The 26,044-nt window shown below is 43.3% G+C and overlaps 2 protein-coding genes across 2 annotated transcripts; both read right to left on the reverse strand.

Moving 5' to 3' along the window:
- Positions 1-1,239: 1,239 nt before the first annotated feature.
- LOC125224697 lies at positions 1,240-3,993 on the reverse strand. Its single transcript, XM_048128131.1, has 3 exons — positions 3,265-3,993; positions 2,524-2,559; positions 1,240-2,122 (listed from the first exon to the last, which is right to left on the reverse strand). The coding sequence occupies exons 1-3, from the start codon at positions 3,735-3,737 to the stop codon at positions 2,047-2,049; spliced, it is 585 nt and encodes a 194-aa protein (XP_047984088.1). The 5' UTR covers positions 3,738-3,993; the 3' UTR covers positions 1,240-2,046.
- Positions 3,994-13,843: 9,850 nt separating this feature from the next.
- On the reverse strand, positions 13,844-25,933 carry LOC125224696 (membrane alanyl aminopeptidase-like). Its single transcript, XM_048128130.1, has 15 exons — positions 25,781-25,933; positions 19,878-20,434; positions 19,634-19,801; positions 19,187-19,504; positions 18,588-18,771; positions 18,207-18,448; positions 17,739-17,931; positions 17,251-17,440; positions 16,767-16,867; positions 16,343-16,519; positions 15,750-15,940; positions 15,199-15,366; positions 14,606-14,752; positions 14,452-14,521; positions 13,844-14,306 (listed from the first exon to the last, which is right to left on the reverse strand). The coding sequence occupies exons 2-15, from the start codon at positions 20,432-20,434 to the stop codon at positions 14,010-14,012; spliced, it is 3,003 nt and encodes a 1,000-aa protein (XP_047984087.1). The 5' UTR covers positions 25,781-25,933; the 3' UTR covers positions 13,844-14,009.
- Positions 25,934-26,044: the final 111 nt, after the last annotated feature.

The raw sequence follows: 26,044 nt of genomic DNA on the forward strand, positions 1-26,044 counted from the left end.
CTTGCCTGATGAAACAGGGCGGCAGTGACATTTTGGTTTACGACAGCAATTGTGGTAATTGAAATAGAAAACTCAGTTGGCGTATCTTTTTGTTATTTGTGCCTTTTACAGGCTAGGTCTTAGAACCACGCGTTTTTAGATTTCACGAACTTTTGGACGCCTCCCGGGTGTCCCTATCGATATGAAAAACAAACATCTCAATTACGATGTCACGTCAAGCAATCATGACGTAAGCATCAGCAATGGACGTTTTGTGGCGCTTCGAAAATTCTATCTTGCTTAATATAAACCGCTTACGCAAAGTAGTGCTGGCAGCTCGTAATCTCGGAGTTTGCTCTGATTAAGGCAAGGAAAAAAATGTTTTAAGTTTTAAATTATACCTACTACACTTTCTATTTTGATGAACTTTCATTTTATACTTTCTACCTTCCATTCCATTTCTTCCATTTCCATTTAAGCAATAGAGGGCCTACACAGGCTCTGTGCTTAGGGCCTCGGATATTCCTCTTAATACGCCACTGAGTGCTGCACATACCCAAGCAAGTGTTTCATTGCGTTTGAATGTAATGCTAGGAAGCTGTTCGTTCTACTTTTCAAGGACCAAACCCTACTACCTTAGTGATCAAACCCTACCAACTGACGTTGAGGATCCTCCAGAGACAGGCGCATGTGAAAGATTTTATCTCCATTCTTAGAAAATCCTCCTATGTAGTGAGATTTTTGACCTAAATTTAATTTTCTATCGTCGAAGACGCAGCCCGATTTTTCTTTTGAAAAAGTATGGCGGTCATTATCAGCGAGTGACGATAGTTCAATATTCATTAACTCACGAGTGTTGCTAACCACCATAAAGGCAGAAACTAACATTCGACAAGATAAATCTAATAAATTCAAACACCGAAGATCCCATTGCTATGGTATCTTCATCATCAGATTAGCTCGATTACTATTGTATTTTTATCCTGCTGATATGAAGTGTGAGCTTTGAATTAGCCTAATTAAGCTTATAATATTTGACCCAATCAAGCAAATTAAAAATAAACCGTTAGTCGATAAGTCACTTATTTGGGCTTGTGTATTTGTTCTTGCTGGGGAGTAAGGACCACATCCTTACTATTACCAAATACTTGTGATGGTCGTCGCAGAGGGCGAGCCACACATATCCTTCAGCCTGAGGGGCCTTGTGAAGGTTTCCAAGCTAACTCAGGGTAGGGAGGATGAGCTGATAAGAAACACCACTTAAAAGTAACAAACTGGCGTCTTACGCGCCTTTTATTTATAAAGAACTCTTAGGTCTAATTACACTGGTTTCGCTCCAGACGGGAGCGAGCTATATCCAACTATATATATGAATATGATACGTATATGTGATAACCCGAGGTTTGGCAGCGTGCCCTGGAAATAGTGGATAACGGAACGTTCCCCGGGGAACAAGGTCGGGAATAAACCGTCCTGGCTAGCTACGCGGGCTTCCACGCGGCCGGGATAGGTCTACGGTGGGAACGGTACTGGGGATAACCACCCTGGCTGACTACGCGGGCTTCCACGCGGCCGGGAGAGGTTATACTACGGGGGAACGGTGCTGGGGATGACCACCCTGGCTGACTACGCGGGCTTCCACGCGGCCGGGAGAGGTTATACTACGGGGGAACGGTGCTGGGGATGACCACCCTGGCTGACTACGCGGGCTTCCACGCGGCCGGGAGAGGTTATACTACGGGGGAACGGTGCTGGGGATGACCACCCTGGCTGACTACGCGGGCTTCCACGCGGCCGGGAGAGGTTATACTACGGGGGAAGGAGGGGGGAAGTCTCCTGGCTAACTACGCGGGGCGCCACGCGGCTGGGAGACTTATACCTAGGGACACTTGGGGCGAACGCGGGCTTCCACGCCGCCACACCAAGCGGAGCAGCCGTTGTGCCTTGCTCGGGCTCAGCACACCGACTGCCTGGCCGGTCCGCGCTGCGCGCGGTTATATAGGCGCGCGGTGTCGGCGGGGCACGGTGGGGTGTGTAGCCGGAGTAGGCCGCTCGTCGCGCGTCGCGCTACACCGCTCCGGATGCCGTCCGTTGTGACGATGCCGGGTCGTCACAGTGCCTCCCCCGACGAGGAGATTTTTTCCTGGGGTAAAAATCACCGTTAGTGAAACTGGTTCGGCCATACCTACCCTCCTTCAGTATTCCCTTTCTTATTAATATAGTTATTTGTTCGGGTTATCTAATGTCTTGTTATGTATTTACCTACGGACTAGGCATCATTGTTACGTTAGTTTTATGTGTTTGGGGTGTTATTTACTTAATAAACTCAACTGCATATTTTAAATGTATAATAAAAAAAAACAACAAAACAAAAACAATAAAAAAAAATGCACAACGTCTTTTCCCGTGCAAAAACAACAGAATAAAAAAAACAACGAGAAAAAAAAAACTGGGATAGATGCTCATTCTATCGGAATGTTGTGCGTAACTTATTTTCCCCCTCTCGGGTTTTGTTTTTTTCGGCGTAATCTGACGATGCCGCACCTTGCACCGCCGTTCCTTTTCCGCCCTGTCCTTCTCCTCTTCACAGTATAAGGATAAATCAGTAGTTAATCTCCGGCAGCGGCGACGCGGTCGTTACTACTGCGCAAGGTTACGCAGGGTTGTACCTGTGCTACTGTCCTACTCGTAGTAACTGTGTATGGCGCTATGCTAGTACCAACGCTCTTTCTACCTTTTTATCTAATAAAGATTCAAGTACGTGTTTGTTTCTTAAATACTGACGAAATCGTATTTACATAAAATGTTTGAATAGATGTTTGCACAATATTTAAGTAGGTACCAAACTTTCGAGCTAGATAGATCGCAGCATCTACCTAAATGTCGTTACAGATAAATCCTTATTGATTTTAATGTGTCATTCTAGCTTTAAATCTCACTTTTACGCCATTTACGTAAGCAATAATGTACCTAACACTGCAAAAAATATAACAACCACTTACTTTTCTGGGTGTCTAGGAATTCTAAAGAACATTCTGACATTTCCGCATTATGAGAACTGTTCTCCATACACCCATAAACACTACAGTAACGAAAATATGTCTTCGGTGCTGACGTCATTTTCACCCGAACTCAACACGTCAACACAGCGCGCGAACGCGGCCCCGACTGTCCAGCCCAATACTTACCAGTTTCGCATGTATTCGGTGCATATGGAGAGTAGTTTTCGACACACCGCGCGGAGTGAAGTTTGTTAGAAGAGTTATTACTGCTTTATACTGTGTCCTCTTCCTTCTTCCGTCGGAGTGATGTCCGTCGACAGGGATGGTCGCTTCTGGCTGAGTTGGTGTCCCCTGCTGCTCTTCTCCCAATATGTCCTGTACATAGGCCGCGTATTCGGTTTGGTACCCATCGATGTCCATCACATGTGGGGTGTCCGCTTGCACATCCCTGGGTGATTGTGCTCGGCCAAGTTCCCCTTCGATTATTTCCTCGATGTGGGGAGTCGGGGGTGTCTGGTGAGCGGCTTCCCCGCTCGAGTCTTGGTGGGACGGTCGTTCCTGGTCAGCCCCGTGGTCCTGATGGCCTAGTGCCTCCGCACGATGCCACAGCGCCCTGTTGCTGCCGATGATGATGTCGCCCGGGGTTCCACCAATCACTTGGTGGCCCTGGTATTGCCGTCGCACGGGGACGGGAGGTCTCCGAATCCCCGTTCCCGGGAGTCGAGGCCTGGTTTTCCTCCTGATGCAGGGTTCCATTTTCCTCTCTTGGTAGTATTGTAAGTGTATGACGTCGCTGTGTGGCGTCCTGCTTCCTTTCCATGTTTATATAGGGAACTCGTGCTTATTTTCCCTTAAGATGTGGGTATTTCGTTACTAGGGTTTTATTGACTACCCTTATCTTTTATAATGCCCGGATTTATTTATTCATATAATTGGGTTCTATTTTCTTTTAATATTTTGTAATTATTTCATTAGTAGGTATTATTTATTGTAAGCTTATTTTTAAGTAGTTATTTAGTTAGAATTTAGTTTTATTTTATTTGTAAGGTAATCCAAGTGTTTTTATTATGTTTTAATCGCCACTTGTATATTTATATGAATATAAACAGTAAATAAGGTCATTATTTTTTTTTTTTTTAGTTTTAAAACACATAAACAACAACATACTAATAAAAAAAAACCTTAACAATAAAATACCTTAACAAACTACCTAAATTAGTCAAACAACCCACCCCGCATCGTTCCCGACGCAAAAGTGCCCATCACACTTGCCGCGTTTCCACGCTGAACCGCGATGGACAACCTCTGCGCCAAGAACGACCCGGAGCGGGGGTTGAGACCCCTCTCCTGCAGACGACGCCCCAGCTCCCAGAGGAAGGTTTTTGCCTCCGCACACCAGCACCCACTAGTCTCCACGGCCACCGGAACAAATAAATAATTTAAAAAAAAAAAAAAAAAAAAATAAGGTCATTTATCTAATAGTATGGCCGTCTTCCGGATTCCTTTTACCACCGTATCCCTCATGGAAATTTCCATCCACCATTGTTGTAGGTATGTGTCTTTCCACCTTTAGGTACTAGGCAATACGATAACAACCGCGCCGTGTAGGTATATCCGATACACGGGTGGCTTAAAAACAGTGGTTTTGTTAAAATCGTATGTTAGGGTTATTCTATTATGGTTGCACTTTTAGTGGGAATATTGTTTTGTCTTTAATGTGTGCTGTGACGGTTCGGCCGTTTTTATTGGTCTGGCGTAGTAGGTATACCACTGGTGATTTTTTTTCCTGGATTTTGTATGGTCCTACGAACTTTGGCGCTAACTTGGCGCAAAAGTTTTTATTTGCATCTGAAATTGCGTGGTTTCTTTTTAGTACTAGATCCCCTACCGCTGGTTCCCAGTGTTTCCTGTGTCTATCATAATATTGTTTTTGAGTTTCGGATGCTTTTTTCTGGTGAGCTCGTACTAATGTGTATATTTCCTGAAGTTTTTTCTTTTCCTTCAGTTGTGGCGTCGGGAATGTGTTCTTATCATTCGGGTTCCGTAGTTCCCGGCCGTAGAGTAGGAACGCTGGTGTGTACTTCGTTGATTCGTGTTCGGATGTATTCAACGCGAAATTAAATTCTGGTAAATATTTATCCCATTGTTTATGATTTTCGTTTATAAATGCGGCGATCATTGTTTCTAGGGTTCTGTTGACCCTTTCTGTGGGGTTGCACTGAGCTGAATACGGTGGGGTTAGTCTGTGTTGGGTTCCGTACCTTTCAAGGGTTTCTGTGAATATTTTACTCGTGTACTGTCTTCCGTTGTCACTCACGATTATTTGCGGGGTCCCATTCGCAGTGCTACGGTTTGTTCGAACGCTCTTGCTATCGTGTTTTGCCGTCGCGTTTTTCTTCGAACGGTGATATTTCTGACCATTTGGTGAACTTATCGTGGAAAACAATGATCCAAGTATAACCTTTTGATGACCGCGGCAGCGGACCGATCAAATCTGTGGTTACTATTTCCCATGGTGCTTCGGCGTTTTTTATTTGCATTAACCCGTGCGTCTTTTGCTGTATTGCTTTATGTCTCTGGCATACGTCACATTTCTTTACGTAATCTATTATTTGGTTCCTCATGCCTGGCCAGTAGTGTCTTTGTGCTATCCTTTTCAGCGTTTTGGCTCTCCCTAAGTGGCCTGCACTTGGTACGTCGTGATTTTGTTGTATTACTTGTATTCTGTCTTGTTCCGGTACACATATTCTCCACTCGGAGCTGGGGTCCGTTTGGACGTGTGTGGATTTATGTATTTTCTTATACAGCTTGCCGTCCTTCACACAGTAATCTTGTGATTGATTCGGAGTATTTTCCACTTCTGTGCGTTTTTTGTTATACCAGCTGTTATCTTCGATCATACATATAGGGTTCCTGGATAGCTCGTCTGCGATATGGTTTTGTTTGCCGCTTCGGTACCTTATGTCAAACTGGTATTGCTGTAGTTCTAGGGCCCAACGTGCCAATCTGCCCGACGGGTTTTTTAATGTGTTGAGCCATTTGAGTGCTTGGTGGTCTGTTATTACGGTAAAGTGGTATCCCTCTATGAACGGCCTCATCTTCCGGATCCCCCAGACTATGGCAAGACATTCTTTCTCCGTCGTGGAGTATCTTGTCTCTGGTGGTGTTAGGGTTCTACTGGCGTACATTATAACCTTTGGTGTTCCATTGTCTTCCTGTATTAGTACTGCTCCCAATCCGACGTCACTGGCATCTGTTTGCAGTAGGAACGGTCTCGAAAAGTTCGCTCGGGTCAGTATTGGGTCTGTCGTCATTAACTTTTTTATGCTGTTCACGGCTTCTTCTTGTTCCTTGCCCCATACAAACTTTTCGTCCTTCTTAAGTAACTTTACCAGTGGTGCCGTTAATTCCGCGTATTTAGGTATGAACTTCCTGTACCACGATGTCATTCCTAATAGTGTGCGTATCTCCTTTATGTTTCTTGGTGATTTAATACAAGTTATCGCTGTAATTTTTGCTTCATTCATTTTTATACCTTCTCTGGTGACGGTGTGTCCTAAATATTCTATCTCTGTTTTTGCGAATTCGCACTTATCTTTGTTTATTTGCAAGCCAGCCTGTCGTATTCTCCTGAAAATTTCCTGCAGGTGCTGTATATGCTCGTCGAAGGTGGCGCTGCACACGATGATGTCGTCTAAGTACACGTACGCGTTTGGCTCCAGTTCTGGGCCTATTACCCTATCCAGTAGTCTTTGGAATGTGGCCCCGCTCGAGTGGAGGCCGAATGGCATGACCTTGAACTGAAATAAGCCTCTGCCCGGTACCGTAAACGCCGTGGCTGGTCTACTAGCCTCTTCTAGTTTTACATTCCAGTACCCGTTTTTCAGGTCAAACTTCGAGAAGTATTGCGCCTTTCTCAGTTTCTCTAATGTATCATCTATCTGCGGTAAAGGGTACGCGTCCTTCTCTGATATTTCGTTAATTTTTCTGAAGTCTATGCAGAACCTGTGTTTCCCATTTTCCTTTTTTACTAACACGACCGGTGAGCTGTACGGGCTATCGGACTTCTCGATTATACCTTGTTCCAGCATCTCTTGAACCTGTGCATCTATAATTTGTTGTTGTTTAGGGTTTCTTGGAAAATATTTCTGCTTAATGGGTTCCCTGTGTTTTAATTTAATTTTATGTTCAACCCATGTATTTCCTTTGGGTGACCCCTCGCATTGTTCAAACTCTCGCTGGAGTAGCTTGTTTAATTCTTTTTGTTGTGACGCTGTTATTTGGATCGGTGTTTCCCTTTTTGGACTTTCCGGCGCGGCTCGACCTTCATCGTGTTCGTCGGTGTTTTGTGCTCCTAGCGCGCCTTCTGTGTTTGTCCTGCTTTGTGTGTCTTTGTTTCCGCCAGTGCCCCCGTCCTCTCTATGGGAATCGACCGCAGCCCATGCGATGGTCATCCCGACCCGTCGTAGGATATCCATGCCTATAATTATCCACGAGGCTGAGGGTAACACCCGTACCCAATGTTTTATTCGTATTCCTTTTATTTGTACGTCGACTAGTACTTTAAATTTTATCTGCGCCCTTTCACCGTTTGCAAGAGTTACTTCCCGGTGAACCTCCTCCTGCACTGCGCCGTTCTCCAGGCACTCCCTGTATGTTTGTTGATCTATGTATGTATTTGTAGAACCCGTATCTACCAGGCAGCGGTATTCCTTTCCCATGAACTTGGCTCGTTCGTAAATACGGTTGTCCTCTCGGTCTCCTGCGGCTCCTGCTGACTCATTCTTTCCCCAACGTCCTTTTTTGCAGCAGTTCTTACTGAGTACCCCTAGTTTCCCGCATACGCTGCAGAATAGCCTTCCTTTTGATCGACATTCCTTCGCAGCATGTCCCGGTTTCCCACAAGACCAGCAACACGTCTCCGTGTCGTACCTGGGGTGTACTTTCTCCCCTTGTTCTTGTTCACTCCCCTTCCTATACGGTCGTGACGTGTTTGTGTGACGTTCTGTCGGACGTGACATCCCGGGCTCTACGTGGGCACTCGTTGTTTCCTGATTTTCTCCCTTATTGAACCATCTATTATTCCCTGATGTTATATTTTCATACTCTGAGGTGAGTTGTAGTAAACCTGGTAGGTCCTCGAAGTCCTGTTTCTTTATGTAAAGTTTATAATTTTTCTGCATGTTCTCATATATTCTATGTAACTTTTCCTTTTGTGAGAGGCTTCCATAGCGTCTCATTAACGTTTGTAAATCAGTTAGGTAATCTATGAAGCTTTCCTTATACCTCTGTTTCCTCGCTGCGATGCTCGCGATCAAGTTTTCCTCGTAATTGGCGGGCACATAGTACAGTTTAAATAACGCTATGAACTCCTCCCACGTGTCCCATGTGTCCGCGTTGTTTCTGTACCACAGCAAGGCCTTCCCTTGCAGTATCCGGGGCAATGCGAGCAGGACATCCTCCTTTGCTATGTCACTAGCCGAGATTAGTTCTTCTATCCTTTCTATGAATTCGACTGCACTGTACCCGGGTTTGAAAGTGAGGTTCCACTCCTTTATTATCTTTCCTATGTTCTTCGGTCGGTCCATCCTTCCAAGTTGGTCCAACTCTGCGGTATGCTTTCTCTCCGGTGTTTTGAAATTTTCAGGTTTACTTTCCCCAGAATCGGTGGCCTCGTGGTTAACTGCGTCTACTAGAACCTTTCTTAACTGTTCTACCGTTAGCCCTTCGGTCTCTATGTCTCTTTCCTCGGCTGCTTTCAGTAGCTCTGGCTTCTTCAATTGGTAGATCCAGGCCGACGACATAACTCCGGTGTGATGAGTTCGACGCGTCGGGATACAATACAATACAATACAAATACTCTTTATTGCACACCTCAATACACGAAACAACATAGCAAGTATAAACAACAACTTAAGAGGTAAAACAAGAGGCGGTCTTATCGCTAAAGAGCGATCTCTTCCAGACAACCTAGGTAGTGGAGAATAATAAATTTAACCTTGTAAGTAGGTGTACTAAATGTAGACTTAGAGGAAATCTAGCACAAACTATACTACGCAAAACAATATACTACACACATAAAAATAAAATACAATACATAAACATACAAATACATATATATATAACAAATTACATGCCAGCTATAGGGGACATAAGTCTATCAAGGTATCATTGATCAGATAAAAAGTGAAGCTTGAGAAGTATCTTAAAAGAAGTAGGAGATTGAGCGCGTCTAATATTTAGGGGTAGGGAATTCCAAAGCCGCACAGCTTGAAATGTAAAGGAGTTGTTATAGAATTTAGACGAGGACGACGGAACGGAAAGAAGCAAATTCTGAGAGGACCGAGCAGAACGGAGATAGCTGAAACGGTTCTTAAGATAGCGGGGAGTCGTTGGGTTAAAAAGAATGGAATACAAAAGGGACAGCACGTGAGAGTTACGACGAAAACGAATAGAGAGCCACTTGAGCTGCGAACGAAATTGAGAGACATGGTCATATTTGCGTAACCCAAATATGAACCGTATACAGACATTTTGGATACGCTCAAGCTTATTAAGCTGCTCCTCGGTGAGATCGAGATATGCAACGTCCGCGTAATCCAAAATGGGAAGGAGGAGAGTTTGAGCTAGAGCAATTTTGGTAGGAATGGGAAGAAAGTTTCGTAATCTTCTAAGCGAGCCAACCGCCGCGAACATCTTCCTGCTGACCTCGCCCACCTGAGGTATCCACGATAAGGTACTATCCATGATGAGGCCTAGGTTTTTAACCTGCTGTGAGTAAGGAATCAAAACGCCATTAAAATAGATAGGTGGGAGTTGGTTAAAGTCTAGCCTTGGCAGAAGTTTTGGGCTACCTATTATAATAGATTGTGTCTTAGAAGGATTAACTTGAAGGCCAAAACTATGACTCCACCTCGAGATTTTCTCCAAGTCGCTATTCATCTTACAGATAACAGACGCGAGATCACCAGTAACGCCCTGCGAATAGATCTGAAGATCATCGGCATATAGTTGATAATGTGATGTAAGGTTACATGTAATCGAATTAATAAATATGGAGAACAGTAAAGGAGACAATACTCCGCCTTGCGGAACGCCAGCCAACGTGTTGCACCAGGAGGAAAGGGAATCATCCACCTTTATGCGCTGTCGACGACCCGTTAAGTAGCTACGGAACCAACCGACCGCCGCAGGAGATATATTTAGAGAGCACAGCGTCCCGAGGAGAATATCAAAATCAACGGTATTAAACGCGTTGCTAAAATCTAACAGCGTCAATACCGTCAATTTCTGATCATTCATTCCCGCCCGGATGTCGTCAGTGATCTTCACGAGTGCAGTAGCCGTACTATGACCAGGACGGAAACCAGATTGGAAGGGATTCAAAAGATTATTTATATTAAGATACGAAGTAAGCTGCTGGTGAACAAGACGCTCAAGAACCTTAGACAGGAAAGGGAGAATAGAGATGGGACGATAATCTGCAAAAGAAGAAGGATTAGACTTTTTGGGAATAGGAACGATACAGGCGTCCTTCCAAAGTGAAGGATAGGGATACTTAGGTCCTTCAGACCAGTGTTTTCGCTCGACTCTCGGTATCGGTACGGACGGATTGACTTTCTGCGGTTGCCGGCGTAATGCGGCTAAGTCTCGGTATTAATGTTTCTAAGTGGGTGGGTGGGACGCGTCGAGTGCACGCCCTAGCCTATCAAAATCCTCCTGAGCTAACGAAACTCCTAGTGAGTTTTAAAGTTGGGCGCCAAATGTGATGGTCGTCGCAGAAGGCGAGCCACACATATCCTTCAGCCTGAGGGGCCTTGTGAAGGTTTCCAAGCTAACTCAGGGTAGGGAGGATGAGCTGATAAGAAACACCACTTAAAAGTAACAAACTGGCGTCTTACGCGCCTTTTATTTATAAAGAACTCTTAGGTCTAATTACACTGGTTTCGCTCCAGACGGGAGCGAGCTATATCCAACTATATATATGAATATGATACGTATATGTGATAACCCGAGGTTTGGCAGCGTGCCCTGGAAATAGTGGATAACGGAACGTTCCCCGGGGAACAAGGTCGGGAATAAACCGTCCTGGCTAGCTACGCGGGCTTCCACGCGGCCGGGATAGGTCTACGGTGGGAACGGTACTGGGGATAACCACCCTGGCTGACTACGCGGGCTTCCACGCGGCCGGGAGAGGTTATACTACGGGGGAACGGTGCTGGGGATGACCACCCTGGCTGACTACGCGGGCTTCCACGCGGCCGGGAGAGGTTATACTACGGGGGAACGGTGCTGGGGATGACCACCCTGGCTGACTACGCGGGCTTCCACGCGGCCGGGAGAGGTTATACCTTAAGCAGGCTGTCAGGTACTATAAGGATAGAAATACACCTATATACACGTGTTTTTTAGATCTGTCGAAAGCTTTTGACCTGGTTGTGTACGACGTACTGTGGGACAAGCTAGACAAATCCGGACTGCCCAAGGAATGTGTCGCGTTGTTAAAGTACTGGTACAACAGCCAGGTCAATCGAGTGAGGTGGGCCGGAGAGGAGTCGGAAGAGTACAGGCTCAAATGTGGCTTGAGGCAGGGCGGATTAACATCGCCGCTGCTGTTTAACCTTTATGTGGACGGGTTGATTGGGGAGCTTGGTAGCACAAGAGTCGGATGTCATATTACTGGGACATGTTTTAATAACATAAGCTATGCGGACGATATGGCGCTGCTGAGCCCCTCGGTCGACTCGATGCGGAGACTGATCAAGATATGTGAGAGGTATGTTGAGCGGCATGGTCTTAGGTACAACGTTTCAAAGAGTGAGGTGATGATCTTTAAAGCACGCAAATACAACCCAACAACTGAGCCTAGGATCATGCTGTGCGGCGTACCTCTAAAGCTAGTCCATAGGTTTAAGTATCTGGGACATATACTCACGGAAGATCTAAGCGATGACCATGACATAGAAAGAGAAAGGAGAGCTATGTCGATACGTGCTAATATGCTTGCCCGCAGATTTGCACGATGTAACAAACAGGTAAAACTAACGCTTTTTAAAGCATACTGTCAGACGTTTTACACGTGCAGTCTGTGGGTAAGGTTTACGCAAAGGGCATACAACACATTGCGTGTGCAATACAACAATGCCCTGAGGTTGTTGCTGAGGCTACCGAAACACTGCAGTACTTCCGGCATGTTCGCGGAAGCGCACACAGACGACTTCTTCGCAATTAGGCGGAAGAGAATTGCCTCGCTGATGAGAAGAGTGCGTAGCAGCAGCAACAGCCTCCTTCATGCATTAGAAGGGCGCCTTAACTGCCCTGTCACTGAATACTGGGTGGCAGTAGTGACGGGCAGGAATAAATAAATTTCTGCGCAATTGTGTTGTTAGTTTGTTAAGTGTACATAGTCTTAGTTTTAGTTTTCTTTAGCTAGTTTGTAGTTATACTAACATAGTCGGTAAGGATTTTTGTGTAATTGTATCTACTAACCTATTATGGATCGTACTATGGTCTGAAATAAAGAATTTTTTTTTTTTTTTTTATATACTACGGGGGAACGGTGCTGGGGATGACCACCCTGGCTGACTACGCGGGCTTCCACGCGGCCGGGAGAGGTTATACTACGGGGGAAGGAGGGGGAAGTCTCCTGGCTAACTACGCGGGGCGCCACGCGGCCGGGAGACTTATACCTAGGGACACTTGGGGCGAACGCGGGCTTCCACGCCGCCACACCAAGCGGAGCAGCCGTTGTGCCTTGCTCGGGCTCAGCACACCGACTGCCTGGCCGGTCCGCGCTGCGCGCGGTTATATAGGCGCGCGGTGTCGGCGGGGCACGGTGGGGTGTGTAGCCGGAGTAGGCCGCTCGTCGCGCGTCGCGCTACACCGCTCCGGATGCCGTCCGTTGTGACGATGCCGGGTCGTCACATACTATATAAACTCTTAGAGTTAATACGTGCAGCTTCTGACGTTTCCCATACAATGGAGCGGCAACGATTTTAGCACCGCCATCTAGCGGTACGAGTTGTTTAAAGTAGTTTGTCAGACTTTTATTTTAGTAAATTAAAATAGAAAATGCGATTACTTGATCTACTTTAACATTTTTAGACGGAATAAAACAAAATAATAAGAATGTGTGACTTTTTTAAATTTTATACTGTATGAACTAAACTATTTTGATCAACTCATGCCGCTAAGGGCGCTAGTATCGCGTGTTGCCAACTTTGGCACCAAGCTGCACATATTAACTCGTAGAGTTTACATAGTAATATCTGGGCAACCGAGCTTCGCTCGGATCTGTTTCGTATCATTGACATGTGTCGCCATCTAGTTCAAAAATGAATAGTACCTACATCGAGCGAAAGAATTCTCAGCCTTAACAACACAACTACTCCACACGAGATGGCGCGCATTTCGCCACAAAAACTCAAATAGTGTATTTTCTATTCGTTTTAGCCTTGACCTGTGTCGCCATCTAGTGTTTGCAATAAATAGTACTTACATCGACCGAAAGAATTCTGTCTTAACAGTACAACTACTGCACACGAGATGGCGTGCGAAGAAAAACGCATGAAAACTCGAAAATTCTCGTTTTCCGGGACCTAAGGATAAGTTAGACCGATTTTTCACCCCCAAAAACCCCCACATAACAAATTTCTGCGAAATCGTTAGAGCGGTTTCCGAGATCGTCAGTGTAAATATTTAAATAAATATATATATAAATAAATAAATATACAAGAATTGCTCGTTTAAAAGTATAAGATTTGCTATTACCAACCCGCACTACAGGTGGATTTGGAAATGTATGCTTGCCAGAGCTCACAGTCGCTGTGGTCAAAATCGATCGGGAAAGAATAATATAAAAATAAAGTTCTTAATATTTTATTATTTAAGATTTATTAAATAAATTAAATAATATTTACAATCAACAAATCTTAACCATAAGGAAAAAGACGATGATCAGGTAACGCTTAACATACCTAATTGAATACTTAAAATTTCTACTGAATGACACAGAATACTGAAGTTGCATTATAGAACACGCACGGTCATGGATAAGACCGAAGTGACAGCGGAGTCAGGGAGGTCTGGCGTTTCTGGTTGGGTGAGCTCCGGCCTAGTTTCAAGCTCCGGAGCAGGTGTTTCAGTGGGCGGTGGCTGAGTGGTGGTCGTCACAGGCTGGAAGCCTGCTGCAGTGAGGAAGTTGTTGAGGTCTTCGACGATGCCGGCGGTCCATTGGATGGACTGTCTGGCTGACTCCGCGCCGTTCATGACAGCCTGGTACGATGTGCCCAGGAGAGCCTGGTTTTGGGTCGCCCATTGTTGGAACTGGTGAAAGAAATTTTTTCCCGTTAGTATTTGAGAACACTTAACTCGAAGTTAGATAGCAAAAAGTGAATTGATAAAAACCTGAAGGAGTTATACTTATACGATATTACTTCGATAAATGTTAAACAGCTTAAAAAAAACCAACCGTGTTAATTTCAGCTTCAGATCTTAGCCTACTTGATACGTAAAACAATGGAGTAGCCACATCAGGATACCTGAAATCAAAAACGTAAGAAGATATATATCAAACAATCACAGTATAAGATAATATATCCAAAATGAAGATGAAAGAAACTTACGCATTTTGCACTAATGCGAAGTTGTTTTGAATGAAATTGAAGACGATCTGTGCGTTTTCTTTGTTGCCGTTAGCGGCGGAGTTCAAGGCGTTGTTGTAGTCCTGACGACGGATCAATTCATTGTCTTGGAAGATATCGGTCAGGAAACTAAAAAGAAAAATAACAATTCCTTGTTAAAATAAAACCTATAGATCAAAACCTTCATAGAGAATTGCTAATATTTCGTGATTGTCACATTTTTTATGATATAGGCAGCAAACTAGAAGACAAGCCGCCTAATAGGAAGCAGTCATCGCCGGCCATGAACATAAGCAACCCAATTGTATAGTATAAAATCATGGGTCTCTAATTTTATTTAGATACAAAAAGTCTTCAAACTAATTTTGACAAGAAATGTTGAGCAATTTCCAAATATTTCAGCAATTTAAGTGACGTATTTTACATTATTCAATATAATTAGGTAACTGTGTCCCGTTATTGAAATATCCACAGTCCCTTCAATATTTATTTAATTAAAGCAACGATCGGTGAAGTTCTATGTCAAAAGCTTTTTTTAACAGAGCAAGTGTAAAGAGATAAAAATATACACTCACACTCCGAGAGCTTCAGCGGACTTAGCACAGCCAAGAGATGGGAGCAGAAGGATCTTTTCCGTGTAAACGTTGTGCTGGACAAAGCGCGTGCGCAGATAGTAGAACTCTTCGGCGGTACCTTCCCGAAGAGCGTTGCAGTACACGTATGCGCGATTATCGGGGTACACTCTGTAAAATAAATATGATATAAATAATAGTTCCATCTAACGTTCCATTCTTATCAGGGATAAAACAGAAGAATTTAAAGCTTATCTTAATATTTAAATAAAAACAATGTACAAATTGAAACACTATCACGGACTGCGTAGTATTGCTGAATGGAAAGAATTATTCCACGCATCAAGAGTATACAGCTATGACAGCGGCATCAATGTCGCCTTTCCCAGTAGTTTAATTTATCAAAGAACAGAAATTATGAAACTTGGTATGTAGGTACTTAAAATACTATAGCTTTTACGTTGAGGCTAAGAAGCACTTTGAGAGCCATCGCAGTATATAAAATGAAGAGTCTGGCTATTAAAACCAAACTGTATTAAAGAAGTTAGACTTACTCAACATTAGAAGTCCTCAGAGCGTTGAATTGGTCAACAGCAGCGGTGCGGCAGGCGGGGTCCCTGTTCATCCGGCACATGATAGGAGCCAGGTCCGAACGAAGGTACGAACGCATGAAGTCTTCGGGGTCTGACGTCGGGTAGTACGTGAGATCGGCCATCACGGCGGTAGACCATTGAGCGATCAAAGCCTGAAAATAAAAAATGAATTATTTGAATAACAAGAATATAAGTAGTTTATCATGATCCTACTTTTGGGTTAATTAATATGAGTATGTAATCCAATGATTACAATATTTTGGTACCAATTTACTGGTCTGCAAAAATAAACGAGAGGTCGCTGAGTTACGAAACCCCTTTTTTTATTGTAATATAGATGATGGTTAACTGTAATGTTACTGAATGCCATGAGTTATTCATTCCCCTGTTTGTACCAATTTTTTGTAATTTTTACATTAAAGTTTAAACAAATAAAACAATAAACACAAACACATACTACTACTATTACTATTGGCCTAGATAGCAAGAAGCCTATATTGCCAAGACGATTTATCAGGATAAGACTGTGTTGTATAATCTTAAAGGGTAGTTACCTCAAAAGGATCCAGGTAGACGGTGCCAGTGAGCCGGTTCCTGAGCCAGCTAAAGCCAGTCATGGCAGCCACCCAAGGGGCGTAGTCGGTCTCGAACTCCAAGAAGGAAAGAATGTTCAGAGCCTTGTTGTAGCTCATGATGCCAGAGCGTGCGTATTGGAAGACATCGTCGACTATCTGTGTAATGTAAAAAAGGTATGCTAAAATTCTGGTATGCATCTAAATTCCTAGCAAAATCTAATTTACAAAATAAAATCATACGTCCATAAAATCTCAGAAATTCATATTTTTTTGCAACTCGTAATTCATAATGATTGAATATATCAATAGCTACTCGTAATTAAATGACCTCGAATGACATTTTGAAATTTGCGATTTTAACCAAAGGAGTAAGTATCGTTATTTTCTGTAGTGCTTTGATTACCTGCGCCTTGTTGTATTCATGAATCTGGGTCCTGGCCTCTCCTCTTAGGGCAGCAGTAATGAGATCCCAAGTGTAGTCGTCGTAGTTCACGCGGTAGTAACCTGTAATTAAGAGGACATTAAGAAAATTTTTGGACTTTGATTAGGAAACATAGAATCTACAGTTTATTTGTTTATTTTACAATTAGTACTAACAGTAAAACCTTACGTACTAATCGGTGCTATAGGTAGTTCTTATGTCTATCAGTGACTATGAGTCATGATTCATGCTCAGCAAAACTAATAAATATAACAGCTGCCTAGATAAACATATCATGTAATAAATTTCAAAGACAACAAAAACAGAGATGTAATAAATAAACTCATGTCTTTATTTCTAAAAAAGATAGACAAAGTATATGAAACTGCTAAAGTGTCAGTGTCTCTTATCAATAAAAGAATTTGAAAGAAAACAAATCAGAAATAAATTAAAGACTCAAACATACCAGTCTGTTGCCTGTTGAACAGAACCCACTCGTCGCCGACGGAGCCGCGGTTGATGACGGTGACGGCCTTGCGGATGATGTGCGACGGCTTGGTGTTGGTGAAGTCAGGGTTACTGGCGCTGGAGAAACTGATCGGGATGACCCACTGAGTGTTGACGTCGAGGTATCCGTTGTTGATATCGAAGCGGCGCTGAAAAGCAATAAAACCTTATTATAAAGGTTGTTGAGAAAAAAGTAAGCATGGTTAATTGCTAATCTGAGTAAGACGCGCATTGCGTAAAACAGAGATAGGGTTTGGGTGAATTGAAAAAAATAAAATTTTGAATGATTTGAAAGATTGCGAAGTTTGTAAAAAACTAACCAAAATATTAACTTACAAAAATTTAGTTTGTTTGGCATATTAATTCACTACATACAAATGAAATCATAAATTGAAATTAAACGTTTTGAAATACGGAAGTAATTGCGTCAAACCCGATAATATTTACCTGCTGAATGGTCATGTCACCAGTTTGGTGGTCGACCTGCACGTAAAGTATGGGGTGTCCGGCTTGGTACGTGAAGGAGCGGTAATATTCGACCAGAGAGAAGTCGGGGCCGTACTCGCTTAGAGCGCCAGCGGCTCGACCAGCCTCTTCCAATGCAGTGTAGAGATCAATTGGCAAAGCAGTCTCGAATTGCCTGTTGATGAAAACTTTAGACAATAAGCACCTACTTCAATTGAAAGATAACAATTCCCTAGAAAATGTTTTGTGATTCATGATACGATTCCAGATTTCAATACAGTAGCTGCAAGTTAAATAAGTTGAACAACTAAGTAGGTACTCTCATGCGCTTGGCGAGGAACGGATGCCTAAGGAGGGACCTAGTCTGCAACAGAATGACACGATATTACTATCCTCAGCATTCAGATTAAATAAGTAGAAGACTAGTAGATACTACACAGAATTGCTTACTTATTCCTCAAGTAGTTCCTCAAACCGGCTCTGTGAACTTCAGAGCCAAGAAGATGTTCAGTCATCCTGATGACTGCAGCTCCCTTGCTGTACGACAGAGTCGAAAACATGCCGCTGACGGCCGCCGGGCTTCCGATACCAGATGTGGATAATGGGTGAGCGCTGGCAGTGGAGTCACTGAGCAAAGCGGTGTGGACTTGCTCGGTTATGAACCTGGTCTCGAAACCCATGTAATCCTCGACCTGAAAGTAGGTGGATATGCTTATAGCAACACTGAATTGATATCAATTTTTTACTAAAGTTTAGAATTGAAACAATGGAATCATCCAGCCGGTTGTCCTTAGAAAAAGAAGGCAATTTTTTGGATCTTTTTGAACTTACCCTGTGGGTAAGAAAGTATTGGTAGTATGTGGCAAAGCCTTCGTTGAGCCACAAATCATCCCACCAGTCGCAAGTGACCAAGTTACCGAACCACATGTGGGCGGTTTCGTGAGAGAGGATGGAAGCAACCAGCTGCTTGTCGTAGCTGGTACTGTGGACGGGGTCGTACATGAGGTAGGCTTCCCTGAAAAATGATATTTTTTTGTAATAATAGTACAATAGAATATTTTAGGATTAGAAATACTAAAGAAATATATTGAGGATATAATGCGTGTCTGCCTGTAAAGTTAATAAATACATCGATAACAAACTGCCAAAACAAGTTATGAATTACGATCAGTTATTAAGCTAAATTAATTAAGGTTAGCCACATGACATGAACACACTTGAAAAGCTAAATCCGTATTTTTAACGCATACAAATGTCATCACAGGATTAACCCTGATATCCCCGCCGGCGTAGCTTTATTTGACGTTCATATGTGCATTGTAATATGCCTACTTGAAAGATACATATTTTTATTTTCATTTCATTTTCATTTATCTCCTGAACTTGATGTCGTAGTAAATTGTTCATTTATGGGTCTTTGTGGGCCTCACCTGTACGTAAGAAGTCCCCAGTTCTCCATAGCGCCTTCGGAGAAGTCAGGAATCGCAGCCTGGGTCATCTTAATATGATCAACCACACTATAGAAGTCGTAGTCAGTGTGTGTGTTCATCTCAGCTAAAAGCTCCTGGCCCACTTCCAATGCGTACTGACCCTGGCCAGCGTCAATAGCAGCAGGACGAGCAATTACTTCATAGATAAGTTCGTTGTTGACATTGTTGACCTCTAAACTCTTATATTCAGCGACGATTATAGCCAAGAGGTACGTTGACATGAGAGGAGTTGTGTGGTAAATATCGTCTTCGAAGCCACTGTAAACAATATAAAATAGTATACATTTGATGGTGCGGTCATGGATTTTATTTTTACAACACTTATAGTAGGTGAATATAGCTTGGGTCGTACTTCTATCTAAGTGTCATTAAAATAATGTTACTCACGGATTGTTGGCAGATGTTACGGTTGAGGAAATACGGGTAGCGGACCAGCTGCGGTACGCGGCCGGGCGTCTGATGGTGACGTCGAATGTAGCCTTGAAGCTGGGCTCGTCGTAGCAAGGGAAAGCCCTGCGGGCCGACGTGGCCTGGAACTGAGTGCTTGCCATCCAGCTGAAACACAACCAGTCATTATAAGCAAAGGCTTTTAGACTTACAAAACTAATTAAAACAAAATTACTAGTTATACCTGACGGAATCGTTGTATTGATTCCTAAACCAACTCTTGTAAATGCCGGACATATCATCTCGCATAGGAGCCTCGAAAGTGATGGTCAAAGTGTAAATGACCGGATTTGTGGCATCATAGGCAAGAGATCCAGAAACAAGATTGATCCTTAGGAAGTCATACGCAGTCTCCTCGGTGACTGTCACAGGAACGGGTGTATTGCCTTGAACTAGAGTTACAGTGCCAATAGTAAGGTCATCAGACTGGAGAACGATTTGGCTGATTCCGGTTTGCGTGGCGTGCAATTGAATTTCAACTGTTCCACCGAAGGCTTGTGGGTTCGACGTGAAATCCATGGCCCAAAGAATATTGTAGTGAGTAGGTCTAGTGGTGGTCGGCAGTCTGTACAAAGCTACATCATCGTTGAGAGCGACTGCTGCTACGTCGTATTTTTCGAAGATTTCTCCTTCTAGTTTTTCATCTCCGAAGATTGTTGTTTTCAGTTTTGTTGCTTTTTGGGGAATAGAGTAAGCGCAGCTACACGCCAGAGCGAGGACCAGAAGTTTTGTAGCCAGCATCTGAAGATAAAAAACAGCAATTCTAGTATTTTAAAAATGTCTCTGTAGAAAAGTAAAAAGTTAATACATCGACGGTCAACTAAAGTCTGCCTGACCGTAAAGCTCCTGTGGAATGTTTCGACTCCAGTCACATTCAATGAAACAGACATCCGAGTAAATCCGGTATATCTCTTATTTACATCTCTCCTGTGGGTTTATACCCCTTTTTAATTGAACATTTTTTTTTTCTAAAGAGGAACGAGTGGAAGAAGAGTGAGGGATGCAGTTGTAGTGGGACTCAAGTGACAAAATTTGCTCGTATAATCAGTATTCCTCTTGGACACTTATGGAATGTCAGAAAAGAAATGTTAATTTGAAACCTCTGCTGATCACTAAATAAGACCCTAAGTAGTTGCAATCAAAATATCATAATTATCACGTTAGTGCACATTTTTACAATACCTTTAGTTTTTATGACAACATTATCTTTATTAATATGATTTAGTGGAATATTACTTATGAACACTTATGAGGTTACTTTATTACTTATGAGATTACTTATGGTAGAGAATGCCTTATGGCATTAAGTTCGCCTATTGTACATTGTGTTTCTTTGTTCAATAAAGATTAAATAAATAAATAAATATGATAAGACTAGCTAATCAATAGCATTGACGCGAGTTTTTGTAGTTAAACTTAATGAAACGATATGATCTAATTGATAGCGGTCTAATAAAGTGATTACACAATAAATTGATTATATGTAGGTACATTTTCTTGGAATAAGTTCTGGTATTTTCATTTAAAGTACTAAGTTCTGGGCCCCGAGAGACTGCCACTTGAAGTCATGCTTGGGGAAATTGCTGACACCAAGACCTGTGGGCCGCCCAATGTTAAGGTTCAAACATTCCTGTAAACGGGATATGAAATCTTTTAGTATAAACCTAGACGGTTGGGAGACACGCGCTAGCATGAGACCTGAATGGCGCCGCGACTTATCCGACGGGGTGACGGAGCACGACAAAGCCTGGCTCGACAACCTTAAGCAGAAAAGGCTCCGTTCCAGAGCTCCTCCTCCTCTTGACTCGCGTTTCACCTGTGACAGATGTGGCAAAAGGTGTCGTGCTGCCATCGGACTACTAAGCCACCAAAGACGATGTATCGGCACCACACAATAAAATCACTGCAACAATCATCTGCTAAGATGTCATGGCCAATGATGATGACTAAGTTCTTAATAGGTGTAAGCACGTGATATTTTTTTGGAAAACGAAATACTGGACTTTTGGAACATTTAACATTGATACTACTTTAGAAGTAGAAGGAACCAATAATTAAGTATTAAATTGATGGATCAACCATAACAATATTTACGGTAAAAATAAAGAACTGTATTTGTAGGTCAAATAATGGAACGGTCGATCCTTACAATTTTATTGGTTCTGCATAGAAAGCGCTATAGCACGCCTAACGAAGACATTTAACTGTCCGTCGGCGGAATTAATTCGTGTATAGGCGAATTTTGGCATTGTTGTAGGGAATGGTGTTCTAATCCACATACTCAAAGTACTGATGGGTAGGGGAGGAGCTAACGGGTGGAGGGGGGTGTAAAGGTCCCTTTTTTTAGTCTTTCGCGAATAACTCTTAAACTGTGGCACATAGCAAAAAATGTTCTGAAACACAAGTAATCTTAATAAAATTCTCTACAAAAAAGTCTTATACACTTTTTATCTGGGACCAATCGTTCATGAGATATGGAAGGGAAAAGATGGACAATAAAGGAATAAACTCATTTGTTTATGAACAATACGTTTATTCTTATAGAGACGCGGTAGCGTGTCAAGCCAGGTTCAAGTAACAAAAGTAGCAAGCAGCACCGTGTGTAATATTACACGAACCGTTTGGAGCCACATTTGACCCCCTTCTAACTCAAAAACTATTTCACATAAACGTGTTATAATGCAACGTAAAAAGAAACCAACGCGCGTAGTAAAAGTATGAGCTATAAGCGCTCCTCAATAAGCCCGGTACTAGCAGCCCGCCTTAGTGCGTTTTCACATTATCCGATCCGATATCGGATGTCGGAAGGATTTCAAAGGCAAAATTCCAAGACGGCGCCTTAAATGTACGGGATATCGGTCCTACTTCCAATATCAGATCGGATAATGTGAAAACGCACTTACCCCGCGCGCGCGCGCAGCCCTTTATAAGCCACCGCGCGGCCAGCGCTCGCTCACTCCAGTCGTCCTCAAAACGTCGACGTAAGACCGCCCCACAAGGATGGGGCGCGACCAGATACAGCCCTCACAGCGCCCAGCGCGGAAGGGGCTACTCACACCCCAGCAGGGGTGTTGAACGACATTACAGCAGCGCTCGCTCAGTTTGTCTCGCGCAGCGATCCGATCACATTGTAGCTGACTTGACGAGCAAAGCATCACGACCGCCCAGTATTGCTTTGATGGGATAAATTCATAAATAAAATTCCTAACTATCTTCCGTCTCTAATTCGATGGGAGTTCCGTTAGTGCATGCTCCCGAGCATACACCACAGACACTGGAGCAGGCAATTCCTGCTTTTCGGCAGCCGCATCGCACCCCACACCCAGTCTTGCATCGGTAAAATATAGTTTTGAGAATGGAGTCAGGTGCCACTGGGTCGTTGGTTGTCACTGGCTTTAATATGCCATCGCCTCTTCTAGTTCATCCCCATTCAGTAGGTGGTAAATAAATTGTACGTTAAATACAAAAATATTTGTACGCCTTTTTTTTCGGATTCAATAAATAAAATTTTCCTAAAATAGAGGTAAGTTTAGCACGTGCATTCAATATTCAAGCAGGCGTACAAATATTTTGTATTTAACGTACAATTTATTTACCACCTACTGAATGGGGATGAACTAGAAGAGGCGATGGCATATTAAAGCCAGTGACAACCAACGACCCAGTGGCACCTGACTCCATTCTCAAAACTATATTTTGCCGATGCAAGACTGGGTGTGGGGTGCGATGCGGCTGCCGAAAAGCAGGAATTGCCTGCTCAAGTGTCTGTGGTGTATGCTCGGGAGCATACACTAACGGAGCTCCCATCGAAGTAGAGACGGAAGATAGTTAGGAATTTTATTTATGAATTTATCATCCCATCAAAGCAATACCGGGCGGTCGTGATGCTTTGCTCGTCAAGTCAGCTACAATGTGATCGGATCGCTGCGCGAGACAAACTGAGCGAGCGCTGCTGTAATGTCGTTCAACACCCCTGCTGGGGTGTGAGTAGCCCCTTCCGCGTTGGGCGCTGTGAGGGCTGTATCTGGTCGCGCCCCATCCTTGTGGGGCGGTCTTACGTCGACGTTTTGAGGACGACTGGAGTGAGCGAGCGCTGGCCGCGCGGTGGCTTATAAAGGGCTGCGCGCGCGCGCGGGGTAAGTGCGTTTTCACATTATCCGATCCGATATTGGAAGTAGGACCGATATCCCGTACATTTAAGGCGCCGTCTTGGATTTTTGCCTTTGAAATCCTTCCGACATCCGATATCGGATCGGATAATGTGAAAACGCACTAAGGCGGGCTGCTAGTACCGGGCTTATTGAGGAGCGCTTATAGCTCATACTTTTACTACGCGCGTTGGTTTCTTTTTACGTTGCATTATAACACGTTTATGTGAAATATTTTTTGAGTTAGAAGGGGGTCAAATGTGGCTCCAAACGGTTCGTGTAAATAAAAATTGTATAAGACTTTTTTGTAGATAATTTTATGAAGATTATTTGTGTTTCAGAACATTTTTTGCTATGTGCCACAGTTTAAGAGTTATTCGCGAAAAACTAAAAAAAGGGACCTTTACACCCCCCTCCACCCGTTAGCTCCTCCCCTACCCATCAGTACTTTGAGTATGTGGATTAGAACATCATTCCCTACAACTATGCCAAAATTCGCCTATACACGAATTATTTCCCGCGAGATAGGCTTCATTGAGTGTGCTACTAGGTTGGTCATACAATTTGACCACGTGACCCACCCCCTGAGTTCGAACCTGGATCCGCTCTTGCTGTCTGTATTTTGAACTACCTGTACATTTTGTATAATCATTTAAATGCAACTGCAGCTTTGGTCCGACCTTGAAAAGTTCTATCACGAGTAATACTCTAGGTTGCAATTGCAGCGTTTATTCGTTATCTTTCACGCGTGGTACGTTGCTGGTATATTCTAGAAAATCTGGTCACGTGACTAGGTTTAGTGTAAATTTAATTACTTCTGTTAGCCTTATTTCGTCACGTCATTTTGGAAACACATAACGAGTTCCAATAAAATGTACACTAGAGGCTCTAGACCATCTAAGAGTACAATTGTTGATGCTCCATTTTATACTTATCGTAGTTATCTCTCTCTCTATTTCGTCCGTCTTGTTGCGACAGAGCATTGCGTATCTTTATGAGTAGTATCGCTAGTGGGTCTGCTGGAGCTGGCTGGACCAGCTTCAGTGAATCGACCAGGGGACCGATCTTTGAATCTCGAACACATGAATTCGCCGTTCAAAAGTTGTAGCATTACGTCGTATTCCACAGACTTTCGAACGGCGAATTCATGCGTTCGAGATTCAAAGATCGGTCCCCAGGGCTTCCGCAACGCCGCACGTCTGAATGGAGCGGGCGAGCGGGTTACCAGAACGCTGTCTTACGACCCATTTACACAGTGCAAGAACTGATGGCGGTATTTGATGTGTGTGATAAGTTGTATGTAACCTCAACAGTCCTCAATGTAAGTAATACTGCATGCGAGTTCACGTGCCATCTAAATAGCATTTTACAGCTGTGTTTTCACTTAGTGTTCCGAACCTGAGCAAGCATTCGTTCGGTCGTGCACCGAGAAAGGTATAATATGGAAGTCAAGTCTTTTCATCTGCAGCCGAACCAACGAATGCTCGCTCAGAACTGGCCCCGTAGCCGAATGGCATTTCTATGACGCGAAACGAAAATGAAACGCCGCGCATGGTAGTCTGGCTTCGTCGCGCCAATACACAAGAGCGATAGAGATAATAATCATAATCATAATCATAATATTTTATTTGTAAAACCAATTTACACGTCAATAATACATAATAGATAATAGATATATACGAGCGTTTCGTGAGCGTTTGTGCATTCGGCTACGCACGCTGTCCAGAACACTAAGTGAAAACACAGCTTACGCGGTAGGCGGTAGCGCGTGTCGGATTTTAAAGTAGGTACCAACAATTTCATCCCGCACCGGTTCGCATCACTTCGCACGTACGTCTTTTGCGGACGTCTACTTATATTCAACAGAGAAAACTATCAAATCCTATCAGTAAGTTAGTAAAAGCATGTTGGTAGTAAGTTAGTAAGTAAAATATCATACCTTTCCTCGTTGAACCGGCACCTTGCTACGTGCCAAGCCTGCGACTGGATTACTTTAATCTCAATTATTAAAATATAGTAATCATGCGCGATGTAATCAGCTTCGATAGTGTTGTGATGTGGGACGTTGAATGAAACAACTATCTCGGAGTATAGAGTTATATTCCCTCAAATAACCTAAGTGACAGCTTATATAGTAGACGAATACACGTGTGTGGGTGAGGTGTAGTACACACACTACACCTCCCTTCTTGATGAAAAAAAA

This window comes from Leguminivora glycinivorella, chromosome 3 (genome assembly GCF_023078275.1).
Source record: "Leguminivora glycinivorella isolate SPB_JAAS2020 chromosome 3, LegGlyc_1.1, whole genome shotgun sequence".
In the NCBI taxonomy this organism is placed as follows: domain Eukaryota; kingdom Metazoa; phylum Arthropoda; class Insecta; order Lepidoptera; family Tortricidae; genus Leguminivora; species Leguminivora glycinivorella.